Below are 21,116 nucleotides of genomic sequence, written 5' to 3'. Positions count from 1 at the left end.
AAGATTTGTGCTGAATGAAAATAGATTACAGATAAGGATTTGAAATGAAAAAGGAGAGTCAAAACAGGCACATACTTCGTGAGAAAAGGCAGAAAACACTAAATAAAAATAAAGAAGTAAATCTTATTTTCTCTTTGCAACACAAAGGAAGCAGGTCTGAATTCACCTGCTACTGTTTGAATATACTGTCACAATGCTGCCACCTAGCTATAGCTACCATTATCTACATTTTAAAATTAATAAAATAATTGGAATTTAGAAGCACTAACTTAACAGTTAAGGTTGCCAAAAGAATTGCAGGTGTTAACATAATTATTCCATTTATAAAAGCAAGCACATTGCCTCTGCAGAAGAATCTGAAAGAGCCACACAAAGTAGTGAAATTAGAAGTCAAATTAAAATAAACATTGGCTTTCTTTTTCCTCCATTTAGTTGTTGCTATTCCACAGTCTTGGAACCAAAAGGAAGTTTTATAACATTGACTTTGTGTAGAGGCTATAAACTATTCCCCTGCAAAATATGGCAATTCTGTCTGGAAACAAAGGTATTTTGGTAGAAGGCATAGATGTTCTAAAGAGCTAAGGGTCCAAGATGCTCTCTCATGTTTATTTATAGGACTTGTATAACCCTCAAAATAAATTCTAAGCATTAAGCATTTCATGGCACAGATCTGGTAGCTGATAAAAACTTACTGGTCTCCTTGTCTTCATTGGGCTTAACATACGGCTGAGAAAGTGCTAAGCATCTGGAGTGTCAGAAAATCAGTAGGCACTGCTGCTCCTGAAGCCAAACTATCAGCACATAAGGGACCAGTGCTAAGCGGTTACGTAGCTGAGAGAGAGCAGCTACTCATGGCTGCTGGTCCTGGCCTCAGACCAGCGGTGTTTTCCATACAGCATTCAGAGTCCAAGCATGAAAAATCCTCAGAGCGATTTGCCTACAGTTAACACAAGAAGTCTGTAGAAGTGCAGCTATTTAAGTCCAGGTTTTGCGAGTCTTTACAATGGATAGAAATTATTAGGATTTTTACAGAAAAAAATATCTCCTTAGATAGTTGGGAATATGGAATAACTTAAAAGGGGCCTGTATGGATGAGGTAAGAACCACCACCAATGTTTTTATGACTTCAGAATAACAATCACTCACTAATATTTTTCAATAACCCTCCAAATGTCTTTCTGTAGCACACCCAATCGTTCAGTATGATACAGCTTTGCTTCCAAGACCAGAAGAAAAATCTGGCTCCCTCTGAAGCACTACTTTTTAAATCATCTCCCATGACCTGACTTCATTTTCATCATTTACGTATGCTATTTCACCGTCTGTCAAGAAAACAGAATATGTGCAGAGAAAACAGACCAGAAACATACTGCAAATCAGATAAAACGAGTTGTGAATTTAAAGTAAGCTGCCTATCAGCATCTGTAAGATCAGTACGGTAACAAAACAGCACTGAAGCACACTGCAAATAAGCAATAATCAAAATGTCTTTACTGAAATGTCATCTCTTCTTGCATTTTTAACTATCAAAACCAAACTTTGGTTAATCTGAGGCTGGAAAATGAGACAAAGACCATGGGCTAATTCTGCTTTTGTTGAAATGAATGAGAATCCTCCCATTAATTACAGTGGAAACAAGATTAAGCCAAGAACAAACAGAGGAACCCAATCAAATGTGCAAAAGACATCTAAGAATGCCTTTGCATGGATTTACTGTAGGCCCTATTCAAACTGACATAAACAAAGCATGGAAACCAAGGAAGCCTCTGATGCAACAATTTGCTTTGAGGCCAGAGGTGTTAGCACCAGAACTTAAGAAAAAAAATCACCCAGCACTACAGAGCTGCTCAGTGGGAACACAGAATCCTCATAAATAACATATCCTATTCAAACAAACCATCACATTCTCTCCTCCCCAGCAAGAATGAGTAGCCTGTACCTAAACTCTAAGGGAGCTCAGGATGAACTGAAAAGATGATTCAGATGGAGCGCAGAGGCATGATTAAGGGCAAGCTAAGCAGCCATACAGATACCATAGGAAGAGAAAGAACTTTGCAACAGAGGAAAGTTCTGTTGTCTGATCTACATCTGTGTTTTTCATCTCCCTACTGTTTATCATGCATCGCTGAACAAATCACTTGCCCTATTTTTGCTAATCCACCTTTGCAAGTACTTAACCAGTTTAAAGCCAGCACACCGTCAATACAGCTGTCAAACTTCAAAATATACCACCTCCTTTCTTCTTCACGAAGATAGTATTTGCGTCCCAAAGGGACCATTTTGTATGTCACATGCTGCCTGGTATGATCTCCTATTGATAACACATAAAGCAGAGTGTTTACAGGCATCGTGGGATTTGTCTGTAGGCAAATCCTCCAGTCCTTGCCATCAAAGAGAGGCAAGAACGTACACACTACAGGCGTAAAATGAAAGCGATCCTGCCATCAGGCTCCCCAGACAGCTCTATCGCCAGCGTCCCAAGATGCTCATCCTGACTTTCAGAGCAAACGGCAGAAGCAATGGACACTGGCTAATGGTTGTGCAGTTTAATTTATACAAGTTGGTACAAATGTGATAGACGACACATTCTGCCTGCTGTAAGGGGAAAAAGCCCTGCCTTTTATTAAGGACTATACTAATAGCAGTTAAAATTTCAACACTATGCCTGACTCATGGAGTCACTTCCTGAACTTTAATAAGTTGCCTAGAACAACTTTTAGAACATGAATAGTAAATGGAAAGCATGTGATTTCGGCAGTAACATCATACATACCTTTAGTCATAAGCTGCTGCCTAAAGCAAAGCTTCCACACAAAGCAAAACCTACACCCAAAGACAGAGAGCGCCTTCTTGCTCCCTTCGTTAAAAAAAGGAATGATGAGGATGACATGCTCTGAACTGATAAATGTAGGGAGTAAAGTTTAAGGTGAAAAAATTCTAGATAATAAAGTCTGCAAACTTCCTATAGGCCTCAACTTGACAGTGTCCAAAAATAAGTTCCAAGCACCCAGTTCAAGTTCTCTGGCCTTTTTCCTACAAGTATCAGTTGGGCCAGTGTTACTATTGCTTTTGTGACAAGCACTTGCTCCCAGGAGACGGCTAAAATCTCTGAAAGATCTCCACACCAACCTCTAAACCAAATTATTTTACATCCTTATTGATCCATATTTTCAGTCACGTACAAATAGAAAGCTTTGTTGCAAGTTACTGAAAAACCATCAGCAATCAATTCTTCCTTAAAGTACACTGTGATACGATACTGTTAAAGGAAAAATATAACCCAGGTAGTTATATATAGATAGTGCAGCTCCAGGAGGGAAGACATACCCCTGCGGAATGAACCATGCATTTTGGTGCCCCTGTTGTGCCTGATGAATACATGATAAAAAGAGGATGACTGAAAGGCAGCTGTTCAAACTCCAGCTGGGGGGCCTGGTCTCCTTTCCCAGTAGCAAGGAAGTCTTCCAAAAAGACACTGGATAAAAGGAGAATAAAGGAACATTTCAAATTTGTTGTGAAAGCATTACCCCAGCCCATTTAAGATTACCTCTGTATCTAATAGTTCTTTTACAATAAACTATATACTCAAACCATATATATTATATTAATTCATAGTCTTTCTACTGTTTGAATTGCTAATTGTTTTGCCTCCTTTTTCTGTTTTAAAATAAAACATTAGTATAATACTGAGATGTAACACAACCAGATCAAGCCAATAAAATCTGCACATATGATCAGCTGCAAGCCTTAACAGCTCAGAGCAGACTGGAACAATCTGACCCTCAACACCAAGTCTAGAAACTCAACCATTTCCAAAAGGTATCTAGCATTTGTAATCCAGACCATTAAATAGGCACTAAAATTGTCACTTAATTTATGAATTGTTCATTTCTGGAAGCCACTTTCTTCTCCCTGCTATATGCTATTGAATTTTGCCTTCATTTGAGAACCATTAATATCACCAGTGGTTTTGTAGAAGCAAAACATCTGCAGCAACATACTACTACTGTTATCAGTATGAAGCTGGACCTACATTAAGAAATTCGGCTAAATCCTAGCTTTTGCAAGTTCAAGAGGTCAGGCAGTTTCAATAGCTATCAGCATCCATCTCATCCCTAGTTAGGACAGTCACAGCTTAAAAGCTCCCGTTACCTGTTTGGAATCTTAGAAATATCTATGGTTTCTCTTGAGGAGACATATGGAATCACCACCACTTTTTTTATATCTGGAAGCCCTAGAATGAAGAAAAAAAAAATATTTCCTACATACAGTTACATAAACTGAAGGTCTTTTCTGTCTGCTTGTATCATACAGTGTAGTACACTAAGTAACAGAAATAGTTCTGATGCACTGAGTATTGGATATAGTTTTAAATGCTAAGAAACCTCAAGAGACTGAACTGTTACCTAAGATACTATTTCCTCAATATTGCCAGTCTTTTAAAAAACATGTGTAAATCTGCAAGCTTTAGTGCTGTAATACTTCATTTGGGCTTAAAAAAACCAGTATCATCAGTCCCTGTTTCCCCACTTATACTGCAGACTAATTTATGATGATATAGTTAAGCTAACCTACCCTAACCTACTTTTGGAATTACACAAAAGACTGGTTAGTTTTCACTCAAATCAGTTTTGAAGTTCTGAGTGGCCACAGGGATACCATTAAGGAGGAAGGACAGCGACGAGCAATTAACAGTGTCACTTTTAGTGGCAGTGCAGGCTTTGAGTGCTCGCAGAACTACAGCATAACTAAGACTAGATGGTATGCAGTGAAATACCTTTTACCACACTAAGCAGCTTTTCCAAGTGGTTGTGTTCTTTGCCATTGTATATAACAGCTTCAACAGAGAAGATGAGCTTAGGCTGAATTTGGGAAAATCTGTCCAGTACACCCTAGGGACCAAGAGGAAAAACAAGTTAAAACAATGAGATTAATTGCTACAGTAGGAAAACGCACTGGATGCTAAATGGAAATCTCAATTCAAGCAAGGAATAAGGACAGGAATTTACAGAATTATTAAAAGCTACCTGCTTATCTTCCGCTCACCCAAGATCTTCAAAGTACAAGTACATGACAGTCTATTCCATGACCCCCAAATATATCAACCAATAACAAAGATAAAGTTACCACATCACAGAACATGATTCACTGAAGGATCAAGTTCACAAAGCTATCTAAGCAGTCAAAAATTCATCTTAAGAATCAGACTTACAAACTCATCTAAAGAGGATAAACAAACACCTAACTGATGTGATCAGGAGTTAGCCCACAAGACTCCTGTGTCTCCATCAGCAGGCAAGTGCTCTATATGCTCTTGTAGACTGCCCCCAGTGCCGCTTTGACAGTGTACAGTTCGACAGTTTAGTAGTCTGCATGGGGAGAAAACTGAAAAACACTAGTCTTCTGGAAGACACATTTATCAGATGGCAAAGTGGCACTGCACATGAACTGGCAGCTTTGTTCTGCTACGATTAACAAAAGAAACTGTACCACTCATTTTTACCAGAACAACTAGGTATTGAAAACACACATACATACACACTACCAACAAAAAAACTACCATAGCTCCTTTAGAACCTCTGGGGCAGGACACATTCAAATACTACATTTTCAGGTGCCTCCTCCAGCTTACACTGTTTTCAGGAATTTACCATAGCTATTATCACATTTGAGAGAAAAACCCTTCTGGCATTTTTTTACCAGGTACACTGCATGCAGCAGCCTACCAGAAATGGATCTTTTTTGTATTCAACAGCAAGAAGCAAATCTTTTTAGTAGAAGTTCTCAGCACACAGTAACAGTTCATCCCTCTCTAGCTACATTACTTGAAACATGAAGAACTACAAGATCACTCAATACTGTAAAATTGTCACTAACTGTTCAGGGACAAGCTCCTAAATCATGTTGCAAAAAAAAAAAAATCAGACTTCAGTCACGTGCTTATTCTTCCCAGCATTCTTTATTCTCATCTGTCTCCTGCTTTGTCCTCTACTGTGCAGCCAAAATGAGACCAATTATTACCAAGTCAAAAGACCAGTGCAAAAACATCACAATCAACTAATCTCTGTTGAACTCCTCCTTCCCAAGCTGGGCTGTTCAAGGTTGCAAGAAAGCCTACTGCAGAAGTATAGAGGTCCTGTCCTGACATTCTCCATGTTGTCATTTTAGGAACACCACAGGTAAGGTACAGGGATACAACTAAATATAGATAGACAACAGTCTCTGCTGAATGTGTCACTTTAAAACTTTCTCTCCTATCACCCAAAGATGCATTTCCTGTTCTTTGTTCACAACATAAGAAAATACAGTGACAATGCATTGACACCTAACTTTATGAATTACTTTAAAACACAAATCACCAGAAACTGTTTCAGTGGCAGAAGAGGTTTTCAAGAAGCCCCTAATGCATTAGCTAACAAACTCAGAAACATAGATTTAATTAATACATTAAAGTTACTCTCTCAGGGGGTATGAAATCAAATTTCCTGCTTTCTTAAGCAGGAAAGAAGGAGGTATGTTATCATACCTACTTCTTTGTACTATTTTCAAAGAACGGACCAGCAGCCGAATTACACACAGCATGTGTGTGTAAATATATGTGTGTATGTGTGCGTGCGTACACACATTCATGCTGAGCACAGAGCATACATGCTGCCTGATGTTTAAAAATGAGAGGACTCTAACAGAAGAATCAAATCTGAAGCAAGGTGTGAATCAGAAACAGAGATGACTACAATTCTCAGGGTTTTACTAATCCTGCTAACACACCCAGTTGGATTCATTAAGCACTGGCAGTATGAAATCCCAGAGGGCAGCCTGATATGATACAAAGGCAATACAAACAGATGGAACATGTAATTGCTACACTGGAACTTTAATCCAACCAGATGGCTCAGCAAGGAACTGCTTTCATGAAAAGCTCGGGTATACCAGACATGGCTCATTCTACTCCTCAAGCCCCAAATCCAGCACTACGAATTGTGCAGGGTCCCATGAATGGGGCTGCACTGACTTTGCTAGGGCTCACCAAAGGTTTCTCACATAGTTCTAAGGCCAGAGCCTCTTTTTAAACTTACATATCCAACAATTTCTTGTGCCCAGGCTGCAAAGAACCACTTTCCTATTAATATATGTAAATGGATAACAGGGACTAGAGAAATGAAGCAAAAGCTGCCGAGAGCAGCACTCTGTGTGGGAGGGAGCTCACTGGTTCTCTGACAGCAGACTTCCTGAACACTTGCAAAGTCTTTGGATGTATGGCATTCAGAGCCTGCAACATGTAGGCAGTTCTGGAAAGTGACATTTCTAAGCTTCACAAAACATATATACACAATTGGATTTGAAGTGTTGAAAATGCTACATTATTTCCCAAAACACAGACAAAAATCTTTATTTATCTTAACAGGACTAATGCAACTGCACAGAAGGAGGAATCCCTTTTCCATAGGGTGGAAGCCAGTATCTCCAAGGACCTCTGCTGATCTCCCTCAAGATTTTAGGGTTTGAATTCATGCCAACACATGCTGCCATGCCAAAGGAGAATTAATTTTATCGATGGCACTGCTGCTCCAAGGCTACGTTTCATTAAAAAACTATCACAAAAACTAAATAAAGCTGGGCAGTGAAAATAACGGCACATCAACATGGACAGAAAGCACACCAGTACTCTGTAATGCAAGCAAAATGAACAATCTTCCCCCAGATGAGAGATCAAATCACATTGCAAAGAAAATACTCCATACTGTCATTTTCTGAGCAAGCAGAAAATATTTGTAGAACAGATTGATCATTACATGCTGTAATGATTTTTTTAATCATTTTTTTCCCAATGATACAACCTCAAGTGTAAGAAAGTGGAATGCTGCTGCCCTCTAGTGCTAATCCAGAGATGACAATTCCATACATTTAACCAGCTACTGGGGTTAAACACCAAGATTGAGGGTATATGTTACCTAAAAACTTTGGTATATCTGTGTTCTCCAATGCACAGTGCATTCTCCAAATGCTTTCATGCAAACTTTTAGATAGAAGAAAGGTTCAACACTCCATTTTAGAAATTATTTGTATCTGTTGCTGCTTATGATGTGTGCTAAAGACTTCCCAAAGAAAGCATATAATATATTCCCAAAGCTTCCAGGGCACACTGTAACGTCTATTTGGATATCATGATAATTTTTTGCATATTTTATACATAGCATTTATTCCCACACTAAAAAGAGTTCAACAGGTTAGCAATATCAGCCTAAAACTCCTCACCTTGCTGGCAAACATAAAGCCTTCTGGAAAAGACCAACTGGGCTGTTGCTCCGTTTACCCACTTAGGAGGCAGAGGAAGGGACTACTTAGGCAAAGAAACTGGAGTGCAGCTAAGCAGCCCAGGGACAGATTTGGGAAGGAAGGGCCGAGCCCCAGACAACTCTGCTGCATTGCTGCTCATTCGTACACTTAATACAATAAAAGCTCACCAAGACTATGGATTCTGCCTGAAAATATCCCAACAGTGAGTTAGCTAAAGATACTCAAATTACTCTGCTGAAAGACATTAGTAACAACTGAAAGCATGGGGTTTCATTCAGTTTGCGGCAGCTAGAAAAAAATCTGCTGTACTTGGCTGTGCCAGGAGGTGGCAGCAAGGCTAAAGCAAACATAACCTGCCACTTCAATTTATCACCTTCACATTTGTCTGAAACACAATAGCTTTTCTGCAACAGGCAATAATAAGGCTACTCACATTAATGCCGAAGTCTGGTGATGTTGAACTCCAGATAGCACCAATACTCGCAGCAGCCAGCATTGCTTCCACCGCATGAATGCTGTTGGGTAAGTAACCTATGGCAGAATTTGAACTGTTAGAGAGGAAGCAAACTAAAAAATATCAAATCTTACACTAAATATAATGTATACAATAGCCACTTTCAACGGATTAAAAAAATTTTAAAATCCTAGAATGAAGCATACTTTAAAGTTTTCCACAAAACCATAGCGTCCTCTTTCAAAGTCAAATCAGTTACATTCCAGTTATTAAAATAGTTGTAACATTTTTATATCTACAAGGTTACTCCCAATTTACAAATGTTGCTGCTTAATTAAAGAGACTTTCAGGATAAGAGGGCAGCACACTGAAGAGAAGAACTGGGAGAGAGAATAAGTTTGTGGATTGAATAGGGGACAGAGACACTAAGAATACGGCACCATGAAGGGGAATAGAAGAAGTCTGCAGAAACTGCTGTTAAAAAGGCGATGAGTATCTGGAAGGAAAGATTATAAATACTCTGTTCAAAAGCAGAGATTCAGCTTTACAAAGCTAAACACTGGCTGGTAGACACTGCCAGAATCTTAAACACGAACAAGCAAAAGCAGTATCTCAGCTGATAAGGGAATAATAGTTGCACAAGCCCTGGAACATTCCCCTGCAAATGTAGCTCTTCAGGTTTATCTCATTAGCTTGCAGTAAGATTAAGATTTAAAGTTCAATTTATGAAGGCATACAGAAGAAATTAATGTCAAGAAAGTTAGATTTTTCAGTGGGCTCAATTTGAACAACTCTCCAGAAGGTGCTGGGTGGCCGACACTGACCCTCAAATAATCAGAATCCAATCCACAAATGAAAACATGCAGCTGAAATTCACAAACTACACTGAAGTTGATCAGAGATCTAGAGTTTCAGATCGTCCTTCTTAAGCAACCAATAAGATGCCCAAGGACTTAAAAAAAGGCACATGATAGGCCTAACTGCAGTACTTGGACATCTAATTAGTGTTTGAAAGCAAACTTAAATGGCAACAAAAATGCTTTCCGACCTGTTTAATAAAGAAAGTGGTGAACCCTGACAGATCTTGGACTGCAGCGCAAGTTGCAGGTGCTCCACAAGTATCTACCAGACAGCAAAAACTCACCAGTGCTAAGCACTTCTCAAAGAAAGATACTTATGGATGTACTTGATGTACTTTTCAGGACAGGAACTAAGATCACAGATCTTAGCAGCAACTTCTGGTACATCAACTTTATCAAGTGGGAGGGTACTGAGCCTCATTTTTGCCAGTTTGTCTACACAGCGTGAAAAAATCTATCCTTTTTCAAATTTGTGAAGAGTAGACTTCAAACGTAAGTCTTAATTTAAACCAAGATTTTTCTTCACAATTCAAAAAAAAAAATTAGTGAAATTGGTTTCTTTAGCCAGCTTGACCACTTCAGTTAATCTGTAAACTGCTGGGCTTTTGGGAGTAGCAACTTTGAAAACAGCATTATGACTTAAGCCCAACAATTTCTGGAAAAAACCACAACTGAATAAAAACCTCATACCATGTTAAGATATAAATTACTCCCTAGAATTGCCTACAGCTTGTGGTGTTTTGTTCAGTGAAGTTCTTAAGTACATGAAGTGCAGCAAAACCTCAAGCCCATAAAGGCATTATTTATATTGCTATTTTTCCCTTTAGGGTCAAGGTTTATGACACAAGGTACAGAATCCCAAAATTTTAGTGATTTTTCTTCCAAGACAAATCTTCCTCCCTGACAAATAATTTGAAATTTGAAATATATGAACCAGAACAGACTAAAGTGACATGTTGTGCAATAGAAGCAATTCTTTTTTAATTAGTGCCAAATATTTCCACTGAGCATTTCTTGGATGGGACTATCAGGGGCCAGAGTGCAATGAAATCTAAAAGATGTCTCTTCATGCTCTGGAGCAGTTATTACCTTGCCACAGCTTACAAGCATGAGTTCTATTATAAGCAAGGTCTTTTCACCACTCCTACAAAAGCCCTCAAGGTAAGAGCACAAGTCTCTGCTTATTATTGCAAGCCAGACAATTAAATCATTACTTTCATTTGTCAGTTGGCTTTGAGGTGGTGTCTGAGTTTTAGAGGACATCAGCCAAAAGTGCCAAAAGGTACGAAACATGCAAGGCAACTTACCTCTGCATTTCTGTATCGTAACCCAATCATTGCAGGCAGCCAACCTGCTTCTCACTGGGATTTTCACCTATTTGTCCTAATCCTCAACACCAGGTATTCTGAATAAAAATGTCATTTTATTCTGGAAGGAGATCCTCCAAACACAGCAAGATCCTCCAAACACAGCAACAAAAGAACTCATGTTGCTCAACAGCTCTCAAGTCTAAATGACACAAACTGCTTCTGTCAGTCTTTCAGATTAAAACTGGGCTATCAGAAATAAAAATTATTTCTCCCTTTCACACATCAGAGATTCTACAAACCAATTACAGCAACTGTCATGTGTTTAAAACTCCCTGCATTTAACTGTGCCTCTTGAGATATCAACTGACTCCTAAGCATTCAGTAGGCTGACACAGGACCTAAGTGTCTAAAACTTGGTCAACAGGAATGCTGCTGAGAAAGAGAATGAAAATCCCATTTTTTTAGCTGGATTCACATCAGGGGTCACAGAACAGTGACTTATGTACAGAAGAATAACAGTACAGGTCACTTAAATGTCATCATATGTTTGTTCATCTATTTAAACTAGAGCCTCCATGTTCCTTGATAGAATATTTCAGCTAAGGATCAAAACTAGCATTTGTCAACATGGCTAAAGTCTACAGAAGGTACTTCTCTATCCCTGTATCTTAACTTATCACTTTCTTGAAGCTGGGAAGGAAGCCGGAAACTACCTTCTGTTACTAGAAAGAGGAGGATCTTTGTACCTTCCTTCAGTGAACTAGAAAGCAATTGAATATAGGGCTGAAAACACAGGAGATGGGAACCCAGAAACTAGGAATCCAGAGTCTGTCAAACCAAGGCTCCTACCAGCACTCCTCCTGGCTCTTAAGTATTCATAAAATCTCCATAAGGACAAAGGAAAAAAAAAGCTTTACTTTAACATAAAACCTGTGACAAATCTCTAAGCAGGACAAGTGGTATCTTAAAAACACTATATGAATTTTTTTAAGAGGTACTTACAGCCTGATTTGCACAGGACAGCATTTTCTGTCAGCTACTATTTACTTAATCTAGCACATGCTGAGATTAAACTTGGTAAAGTACTGTAGTATAAACCTAACAGAATAGGTGAAAACTGTAGTCCAAAAATTTCTAGTATAATCATGCTAGAAACTATATCAAAAGCCTCATTTCTCAGAGTGCTGAGAACATATTCCCTGCAAGCATCTAATGCCTTCATAAAGTAGAATAAATGTGTACTTAGAAACAGAGGCATCCAAATATTCAGTCTTCCGAATTAAAAACAAACAAAAACAGGAAAAAAAACACCAGCAAACAAACTTGTACACTGCATCGAAGATTTAGTTTGAGTCTTGAAAGAATGCATCAGGAAGAAGGAAAGCAGGGGGCTGCAACTGAAATATCCTCTCAATGGCTTATACTGTCGATCTATACCAGCTCTCAAACAGAAGAGACAAAGGCCAGCCTTCCAGTTTCTCTCTTTGATGTTAATATAGTGTTTCATACTCCTGTAGGACTTTAAAGTGGTCATCCTACCTAACGTTATCGTGGCCTGAGACTATTAGTAACATGATAATCTTCTTACAAAGCTAGCTTTAAAACCCACGTAAGCAACTAGGGCTAATACAGTTACTATAGATAAAGTACCAGCTTTAAACAATGTAATTCATTGATGTTTTGTTGAGGATTTTTTGTGTGAACACATGGGGAAGATTAGTTTGTTTTTAACTGCTGACTTGTAATAGAACAATGCTGGCTACAGGGATAGAATAGAAGCCACCTATCCGGAGATGAAAACCGCAGATACTCCCCATTTTATTTTATTCCTGCTGCAGTCATTGTTATTTGCCAAAGAGACAACCAGTGGGAGACCAGGACTACTTCACACGTGGATTTGTGTAGCTTGCATTAGGCATTGTATCTTCTTCCAACTGTTCAAGCATCACTGACAGTATGGCAATACATCTTTAGAAGAGATATGTTTCACCACACATCTGCTTCAACTATGTTTACTATTAAGCACTGTCTCCTTAGTGATGGAAAGGGAAGACTAGGATGAAATCAAGCTGAAAAAGTGCTGACATCGCTGCTTGTCCACCCACATTCACCCACCTCCAACTTTAACATACTATTACTTTCATGATGCAACCATAGACAGTATTGAACGAACTAGGGGATATGCTAAGTATAATGAAAAGTTAAAGTAGTCTTGTCTTAGAGGCAGTAAAGCATAGAGATGAAAACCACAGGAAAACAGTGTTAATGGTTTTGTGTATAATTCTAGCAGCTCAGGGTTTTAAGTAATTTTAAGAGAAAGTGGCAACAAAGGGCATCAGAACCTGGCAGGCTGACCAGGCATTAGGAAACTATAATAAAATTAATAAAATATCTCTCTTCTATTTAAAAGCTGATTTTTCAGAAGTAGTAAAAGAATGCCTGTATTACTGCTATAAACCACATGAAGAATCACCCTTCCTTCTTCCATCTGCTATAAATTTTCGAACAAATTAGCTCCCAGTAGATATTGGCAAGCTTTGGAGAGCCTGATCTCTGATACCACAAGTGGGTGTATTACTCAAACTTTCTGCCTAACACTTAACACCTCTCCCCCATTTCAGTTTGGGATTTGGAAAAAAGCCCACAGCCTCAACCTTTGACTGAGATGTTACAGTTTAGCTCTTCCAGGGACTGCCAAATACCTTCTGGCATAGGACAGAAACATATGAAAGAAGTTGAGACCAGACTTAAAATACATATCTCTCTCTAAATAGCCAAATTGCTGTTAAAAATCCCATCAGACTTCTCTCACAAGGAAGGTCTCCCTAGATATGGGCTGCTGCCCAAGGCAAAGCAACCTGTCAGAGTCAAGAGTCTAGGACTGGGGGCACCAGGGGAAGGGAAGGAGGGGGAACTGCACAACAGCTCAATTGATGGGAGCTGGTACAGGTTCGCCTGACTGAAGATTACAAGGAAGAGACTCTCACCAGCCAGGGTAAGAGGGCAGAGTGGAAAGAAGTAGAACGTGAGAAATCGCCCAGAACAAAAAAGCACATGAAGACTCTGGATAACTTAAAAAGCTATATCAGAGCTCCAAAAATGTACCATTTTAAGGAAACAAAGTGGTTGCCTAGATTCATTAATCTTTTCTGTTATCAAAAGTAAAGGGCTTTGTAAGGACTCTAAGCACTACACAAGCCTGCTTCCACAAGTTGTAACTGCTCGTAAAGACATACTTCAGTTATTGAAATGCTCAAAGAGCCCAGCACGGGCACTTGGTACCTACAGCAGCTGGGCAGAAAGGTCTCTGCTGTGGAAGTGCCAGACAGGAAACCTTTGCTCAGGAAATGCACAAAAAGGCAAAGGGAAAAAACAGCTGCAGCTCACTCAAACAGTGGGAGCTTAACACCAGAGATTTAGGGAGCTGGGATCCAAACACTGGTTTTAATTGTATTTTCAATGTATTTGCCTCCTTTTGCATGTGTTCTTGTTTTATTTTTATATAACAGTAACACCACCAGATAGCCAGAGACTGCAAGTTGCACCTCCTCTTGAAATCACTAAAAATCCTTCCAGGCTGCCCACTGGAGTCAACACACACATTTTCCCTCCCAAGAACAGGAGAAAGCACGTGGCTGAAGTCCTACCCTTTCCATTCCATGGAAGGAAGCCCTGACATTAAGGATGAATTTTCAACAGACACTTGGAATTGCTACCTTCTGCAAGCATGTAAAAAACCTGTATGAATAAAAATAAGTGGTACCTAAAGCATGCTATTTTACTCATACAATCTTATTTTTTTTTAAATATCAACTATGATTTTTAATTTAAATACGTGAAGAGGTGAGCCAGCTGCTGGAACAACAAACAAGAGTCAGCCAGCCTCTAGTTGTGCTAAGCAAAATACAGTAATTAACTAAAAGGAAATTTTATTAAAATTATAATAGCATTATTAGCTTAATTATTATCACCACTGACTACAGCTGTATTTCAATAGCACATTTTCTCCAGTGACAGAGCACATTTCCCCTGCACAGTACACCTTACTAAGAAGCGCTCACAAGATGAGCACAACACGACAGCATCATCTGTTCTCTTCTCCCAAATGTGGTATTTCTAACTGTTTTTTTATTAGAAGAGTTCTAGCAGTGATAACAAGGTTGTGAACAGGACTTTAATTTGCACTTTAGAACACAAAACTATATATTTCTTTAATCTTCATTCAGAATGAGTGTTCCCATTAAATCAGACTGCACCTGGTCATACTTAAACATCAGCATTACATCTGTTACCCTGGTGAGCAGTATCTTCTTCCCAGGGATTAAAAACCTCTCATTTAGCATCAGACATCAATATGGAAAGTCTAAGAAATGGACTTTAACTTGAGAATTAGGACAGCAGCAAACACCAGCAGGTTTCTACTTGCAGGAACACACCAAAGCTACAGCTGTTGCTACTCAAAAGTTTACAGCTACTGCCTTCTCCCATCATAGGGTGTTCACACACAGAGTTTTCTTTCACGCAAAATATGAAAACATATCCAGTAATTACTCTTCTGCATTGTCCATCACTTTCCCACAACACATAGTATGGGAGAACTATTTTGAGCCCTGTTACGACTTTTTTACTTATAAAACAATAAGGAACAGTGTATTAAACCCCCACAAGCAGTCTACAAAACACAGCATTTGAATGTTTTGTACACATCAGGAGAAACGTCATTGCAAAAGTCAAAAAAGAGTGCATTCTGCGTGCTTCATGATGGCAAACAACATTTACAGAAACCCTTAAAAGGAGTTGACAAAAACCTGACTAGGACTTTGATTCGTTTCATGGTGTCCAAGTTTCCGGTTATATGTAGTTACATATTATTTTGCCAATGTCTTTGGGGCAGCTTTTTAAAATACATGCAACCCACTTTTACCGCTTGATGCACACATCAGAGGACAGGTAGTAAGAAACACTACACTTACATTCTAACTACTCAAACTTTGCAGAGCGTTAAGTTTTCCCATTCATTACTTTGGTTTCAGAGACTGTTGCCTCTCAGTGAGCTTTCAGATACTAACATGACAGTGTTAGGATTGAAAATGGAGACATAATTAGAGCATCTTATGTTAGTCTTCATTCAGACAAAACATTCCTGACTTCACTGGATGGTTCATACCCAGTTAAGGACTTAACTCTAATTCTGTGTAAAACAAGCCACCAATTGTGATAATTAAATGTTCAGTTACCAGTTCTGTAGAATATTCATACCATATGCATAAAGTACAAGCTCTCATGAGTATATTTTACATTTGCAGGTCATATTTGTGAGTTTAATAAAAATAATAATGCATATCCCTCTGTTTTTGAAGTCATGAGTTCAAGTTATGGTTTGTTATATGTAGCAAACAGACCAAATAATTTCATCACTTTGGGTTTGCATCATATAAGAATTTACACATACTTAGGATAATGGCCAAGTATTGCTCAAAGGACATGCGATTCCAGTAGTAAGATGGATATGCACATCAGCAAAGCTACCAAGTAGGAGCGAAGGAGCTTCAAAGATATTACAGTTTTGACTTGCACCACACCAACAAAACTAAAGAGCATATGTTAGAGAGCACACGAAGTAGAGATGAAGCGGCTCTGTTAGAAGGTCAAAACCAGCAATTTAGAAATAAATGGACTGAGGCCAGCAAGTCCTTTCTATACCCGGACTGTACACTGTACAAGCTGTTCACAAGGCAAAAAAAACCTGTTTATATGGAAAAATCCACATGACAGGACAGGAAATACTACTCTAGACATTTTTGTGAGTTACTGAAAGGATCACAGGGTTCTAACAACTAAGGCTCTGCTTTGGTATGACTTGAAAAATTACTGCTCACCAGCCGTTCACTACCACCATTCTGGAAGTCACTAGTCCCGAAAGCACTGGAGGCAGAAGGTAGTACAAGTCCATTCCTGAAGAACTGCAATTTACAGTGCACCGTGTTACCTGGGGCCGCAGGGTTGGTAATTGCCAGCTGGCACCAGAACAACCAACCTCGGACCATAATTTCCAAGCCTGCCCCCACGTCAACCTGCCAGACCTTGTGAGTAGAAGATGCAAAGTCTCCATCACTTCCGCTTCCATGGATTGCTTATGAAGCAGACCTTAGTGAAGCGATGAATGAGGTATTTTCCTTCCCCCTCCAGTGCTAGAGAACTTGCAGGCTAATCCAGGTTCCTTCCCTCTAGAAGCGTATTTCACACATATGTAAATATAGCAGCATAAGAGCCTTTTCTGTAGAATGTTTCTGTGAAATAGTATTTCATATTCATGTTTCTATAACCTTGACTGCTCGCTCACATATTTCAAGAAAATTTCACCTCTTGTCCTTAAAAAAAAAAAAGTTACTCACCCACAACTCTGTCTCCTACTTTTATTCCCATCTTCCTCATGGCTGCAGCATACAAAGCTACAGCTTGTCTCAGCTCTTCAAAAGTAACTTTCAAGATTTCCTCTTTGCCTTCCTCTGAGGAAATAAGATTAAACCAGTCAAAAATTATTCATTGCAACATAAGCACAGCCTAGTACAAACAAGTAATTCTGGAAGAAAAAGAACACGAAGGAATTTTAGGAGAAGAATTTCCACTAATAACTGTACTTTTTGCTTTTCAAGTTCCTCTTGCACTGTACCAAGCTCTTCTTTCTAATGGGGATCAAGTATTAATCAGTAGTATTAATTCAGCAGGCACCAGGACATTTTTGAAGACGGGAAGATATATCTGCAAAAATGCAAACTGTTCACTGGAGACAGGTCTGTTCTCAAAGAGCATTCATGATAAGTAGATAGCACTCAACAAGGGTACTTTCTAACATGGAAAGAACCACCTCATTTTCCCTTTTTGCTCAGTTTTCTCATTAGGTCTAGGAAGCAGCAGCAAGATGCCAACTTTAGGTTTTATTACGGCAAGTCACCATTGACTAGAAAAAAAAATCACGCACACACAGTTACTAAGGTCTGACTTTCAATATGCTTTTTAAACATCTGCATTTGCCAACATGCCACAAAGCAAATAGAATGAACTGGACTCCATTCATCTCTGAAAAGATCTCCAGGGTGCTTTAATTTTTGTACTGAATGTCAGATGTTACATAAGCTGTTAATAAATCACTTGTGAGACCAAATGAACAAACGTTATGAAAGGCAAAGTTTGTCATCTTTAAGGCCCCTTCCTGTGCTTCCTCAATGTGACTCCTGCAAACCATTTGGCCTGTGCTGCTTCCAGTAGCCAGCAATTCTTATGGAAACACACATGCCAAGGATATCGCAACAAAGATGTACTGCGTGCCCTGGTACAGCAGGTCCTTGTAGAACAGCTACCATCAGTCTGATTTCCTTAGGCAGAGAACAGTATTTTTACTCCTGTGCCTTCTTAGGCTTCCATCCCAGTAAATTTAGACCTACAAAGAACAGGCTGTGATGGGAAACAACACAGAAGTCAATGTAACATGTAGTTCATAAGCTAAGCAGGGACTGCTGACAGATTCTGTGTTCCCATAGTACAACAGAAAACAGGACTGTGATGTTGCTCCATGATTAAAGCCCACGGGAGAAGGGAGTCACAAAAGAGATTCACAGTGGGAGTCAGTGGCAAGTGAAATTGTTTAGGAAAGTTACATTTCTGTGCTCTGTTACACCCACATTGCTCTCACAGAGTCATCCCTAACGAACACACGAATCTGACACAGGTTCCCTAAACCACTCTGACCTAGCAGTGAGGGGTTAACAAAAAATACTCTGACTTAAGAGATAAGAAGATTAAATACAGCAGAAGGCCATGAAAAGAAATGCAGGTGGAAGCCTATTCACCACAGAGAAGCAAATGTGTTCACACCGGCACTGATACAGTATTCAACCGGATAATAATTTTGCTTCTGTTGGTATCATCACCTGTGCTTGTGCGACACAAAGCAACGAGTCTCCAGTACACCCCATGACTTCCTCACATGAGGAAGATCTACAGGGACAATGGAATCACATATCAAACCAAATAATTCACTAAGTTGATAATGATGCCTTCAATAATCGGAATTGAAGGTATTTAACGCCACTTTTTCTCAACTTGCATGTTTAGCTTTTAGCATTAACCAATCACATCAATTCTACATACATTTACAGTTTACTTACTAATCACTGTTTGGCTTTCAGCTTTTGCACAAGATGTATTTAAATACATAGATTTTTTTTTTTCCCCTCATTAAATAATACATAAGCAGCTTTTCTAATGATCTCAAAATTTGACACTGATGAGTCCATCACTTTGAAGCCTGCTTTCTGTTACAAACCCCATTTCTACCAGACTTCACCAGATCAATTCTTACTACACCAAAACTGGGTCACAGATTTTCCCATTCTCTCTGAACTGGTAGTTGATTTTATGTATTTATGATCAGAGATGTTTCTTTCAATACCTCTAAGCAGTAAAATGTAACCGCTAAGGATTTTTTCTTTAGCAGGAAGCTTACAGAAGATGATTCTGTCATCTCATATTGTTTTCAAACAGCTGTCAGAACACCAGTAGTACATACGTAATTCAAAAAACTGATCTCCATGCATCCAAAAATCAGAAACCAAGGCTTTTAACACCTACACAGTCAATCCACAGTTCTGCAGAATTTTCCCTGCTAATAAGCTGTAAGGCTTCATTGTTTATTGCTAAGCTATTAAGAAGCATCACTGCTTGGTTAGTCTTATGATAAGGATTAGGTCCAGCAAAAGGGAAGCTCAGAATACAACTCCCTAAGGAAACACTCACACACCTGCACAGAAGCTAATCCCATCTAACTGAAATGGGAATAATTTTTTAAAGTTACCAAAGTCATCAGATATAGGGAAGGGACTTTATTGTCTTAACAAGACCATCCTCATAATGAATATACCTGGATTTTACCAGACTCATCTTTTCCAGTGCAATAAAGAATTAAGACTGAGATTTAGTGTTGCAGATAACTGAAATTCCAAGCCTTCTATGCATGTAACTGTCCCTTCTGTATTGACAAAAGCAGAGTTAATTCCTACCTACACCCCATGTAGTCCTTAGTACTCCTAAGATAAAAGGCATAGGAAGAAGGTAGGAAGACAATATCAAGCAACAGTACCAAAATGCTTCCTGAAGGCTAGCATTAGCCAAGTGTTTACAGCAAATATGAAGTAATAGCTCAAATTTGGAGTGATGCTAAACACAGCATGATCTCAGCTACCTTAACGCAGTTAAGCACATTCTAAGAAAATGTCATTTAGTTTGCCACAGACTTTTCAGAGCTACCTACATTCCCAGGGTATGTTTTGCTGTTTTTTACAGAGGTGTATCATAGATTCTACAGAGCTTTACTTTATTTTCCTCTTTTCTCCTCACCCAAGCCAGTTTGTTTCAAGGTTTCATAAAAATCAGAACTGTTTTATAAGGCCTAGTGCTGTAAACAGTAAATAAATACAAGCCATTAATTCTTCCTTACTTGCTGCATACAGTGCAATCTTGTCATTATCCTTGTGCTTCAGAAGATTTTCTGCATAGTTCAGGCGGCTGCCTTTAAACCATTCAGGAACATCTGCAATACTTTTGGACGTATCAACCACCTGAAAAAAAAATATAATCCATTCCTGGAAAACTGTAAGATAATTTATTTTTCAGAGCATTGTACACAAATCAGCTAATTAATTCCAAGCTCTCTATACGCTATTAGGCAAGAATAATTTCTCCCAGCTTACAGACGGCAAACAGACACCAGGTCCTGTAATTGCAGGCCTGGAAAGATTAATTATTTGTCAACTGTCACAAGCAAAGACATCATTACAACAAAACTAGAAAGAGGTCCTTGCCGACAGTTCTACCTTCAGACCAGCCTTAAATACACCAGTGAAGCAAACCGCTATGGCAACATCCAGACCACAAGGTACCCACAAACCACAGCGCACGCTGGAGTTTTGCCTCTGGGAACGTTCCAAGCAGGGACTGAGCTATCGTAGCTCTCTACCAGGCCATGCACTCCAGCCTCCCTCTTAGGAAGATGAAAGCATAGGAAGGTGTGAGTACCTAGTTTTCCCCAACATGAGTCACAAAGTACAGAGACCAACATCAGGGACTTAGACAATGGTAATTCAGATTAACCCTAGGCTAAATAAGCGACCTGTGCAGTCAAATGTAAAGAGTTCA

General features: G+C 39.1%; 1 protein-coding gene across 1 annotated transcript in view; it reads right to left on the bottom strand.

Moving 5' to 3' along the window:
- AACS (acetoacetyl-CoA synthetase) overlaps positions 1-21,116 on the bottom strand; it is a 44,935-nt gene that overhangs the window by 16,279 nt on the left and 7,540 nt on the right. Inside the window, exons 3-8 of the mRNA XM_075110014.1 lie at positions 20,419-20,539; positions 17,318-17,431; positions 8,732-8,829; positions 4,778-4,892; positions 4,153-4,234; positions 3,328-3,475 (exon numbers count right to left, since the gene is read on the bottom strand). Of these exons, the coding sequence (XP_074966115.1) occupies positions 3,328-3,475; positions 4,153-4,234; positions 4,778-4,892; positions 8,732-8,829; positions 17,318-17,431; positions 20,419-20,539 (678 nt within the window). The remainder of the gene's footprint in view (positions 1-3,327; positions 3,476-4,152; positions 4,235-4,777; positions 4,893-8,731; positions 8,830-17,317; positions 17,432-20,418; positions 20,540-21,116) is intronic.

This window comes from Phalacrocorax aristotelis, chromosome 15, assembly GCF_949628215.1.
Source record: "Phalacrocorax aristotelis chromosome 15, bGulAri2.1, whole genome shotgun sequence".
Lineage (NCBI taxonomy): Eukaryota > Metazoa > Chordata > Aves > Suliformes > Phalacrocoracidae > Phalacrocorax > Phalacrocorax aristotelis.
The sequence above is the reverse complement of the archived record's forward strand: the minus strand, read 5'-3'. Positions and strand labels throughout refer to the sequence as shown.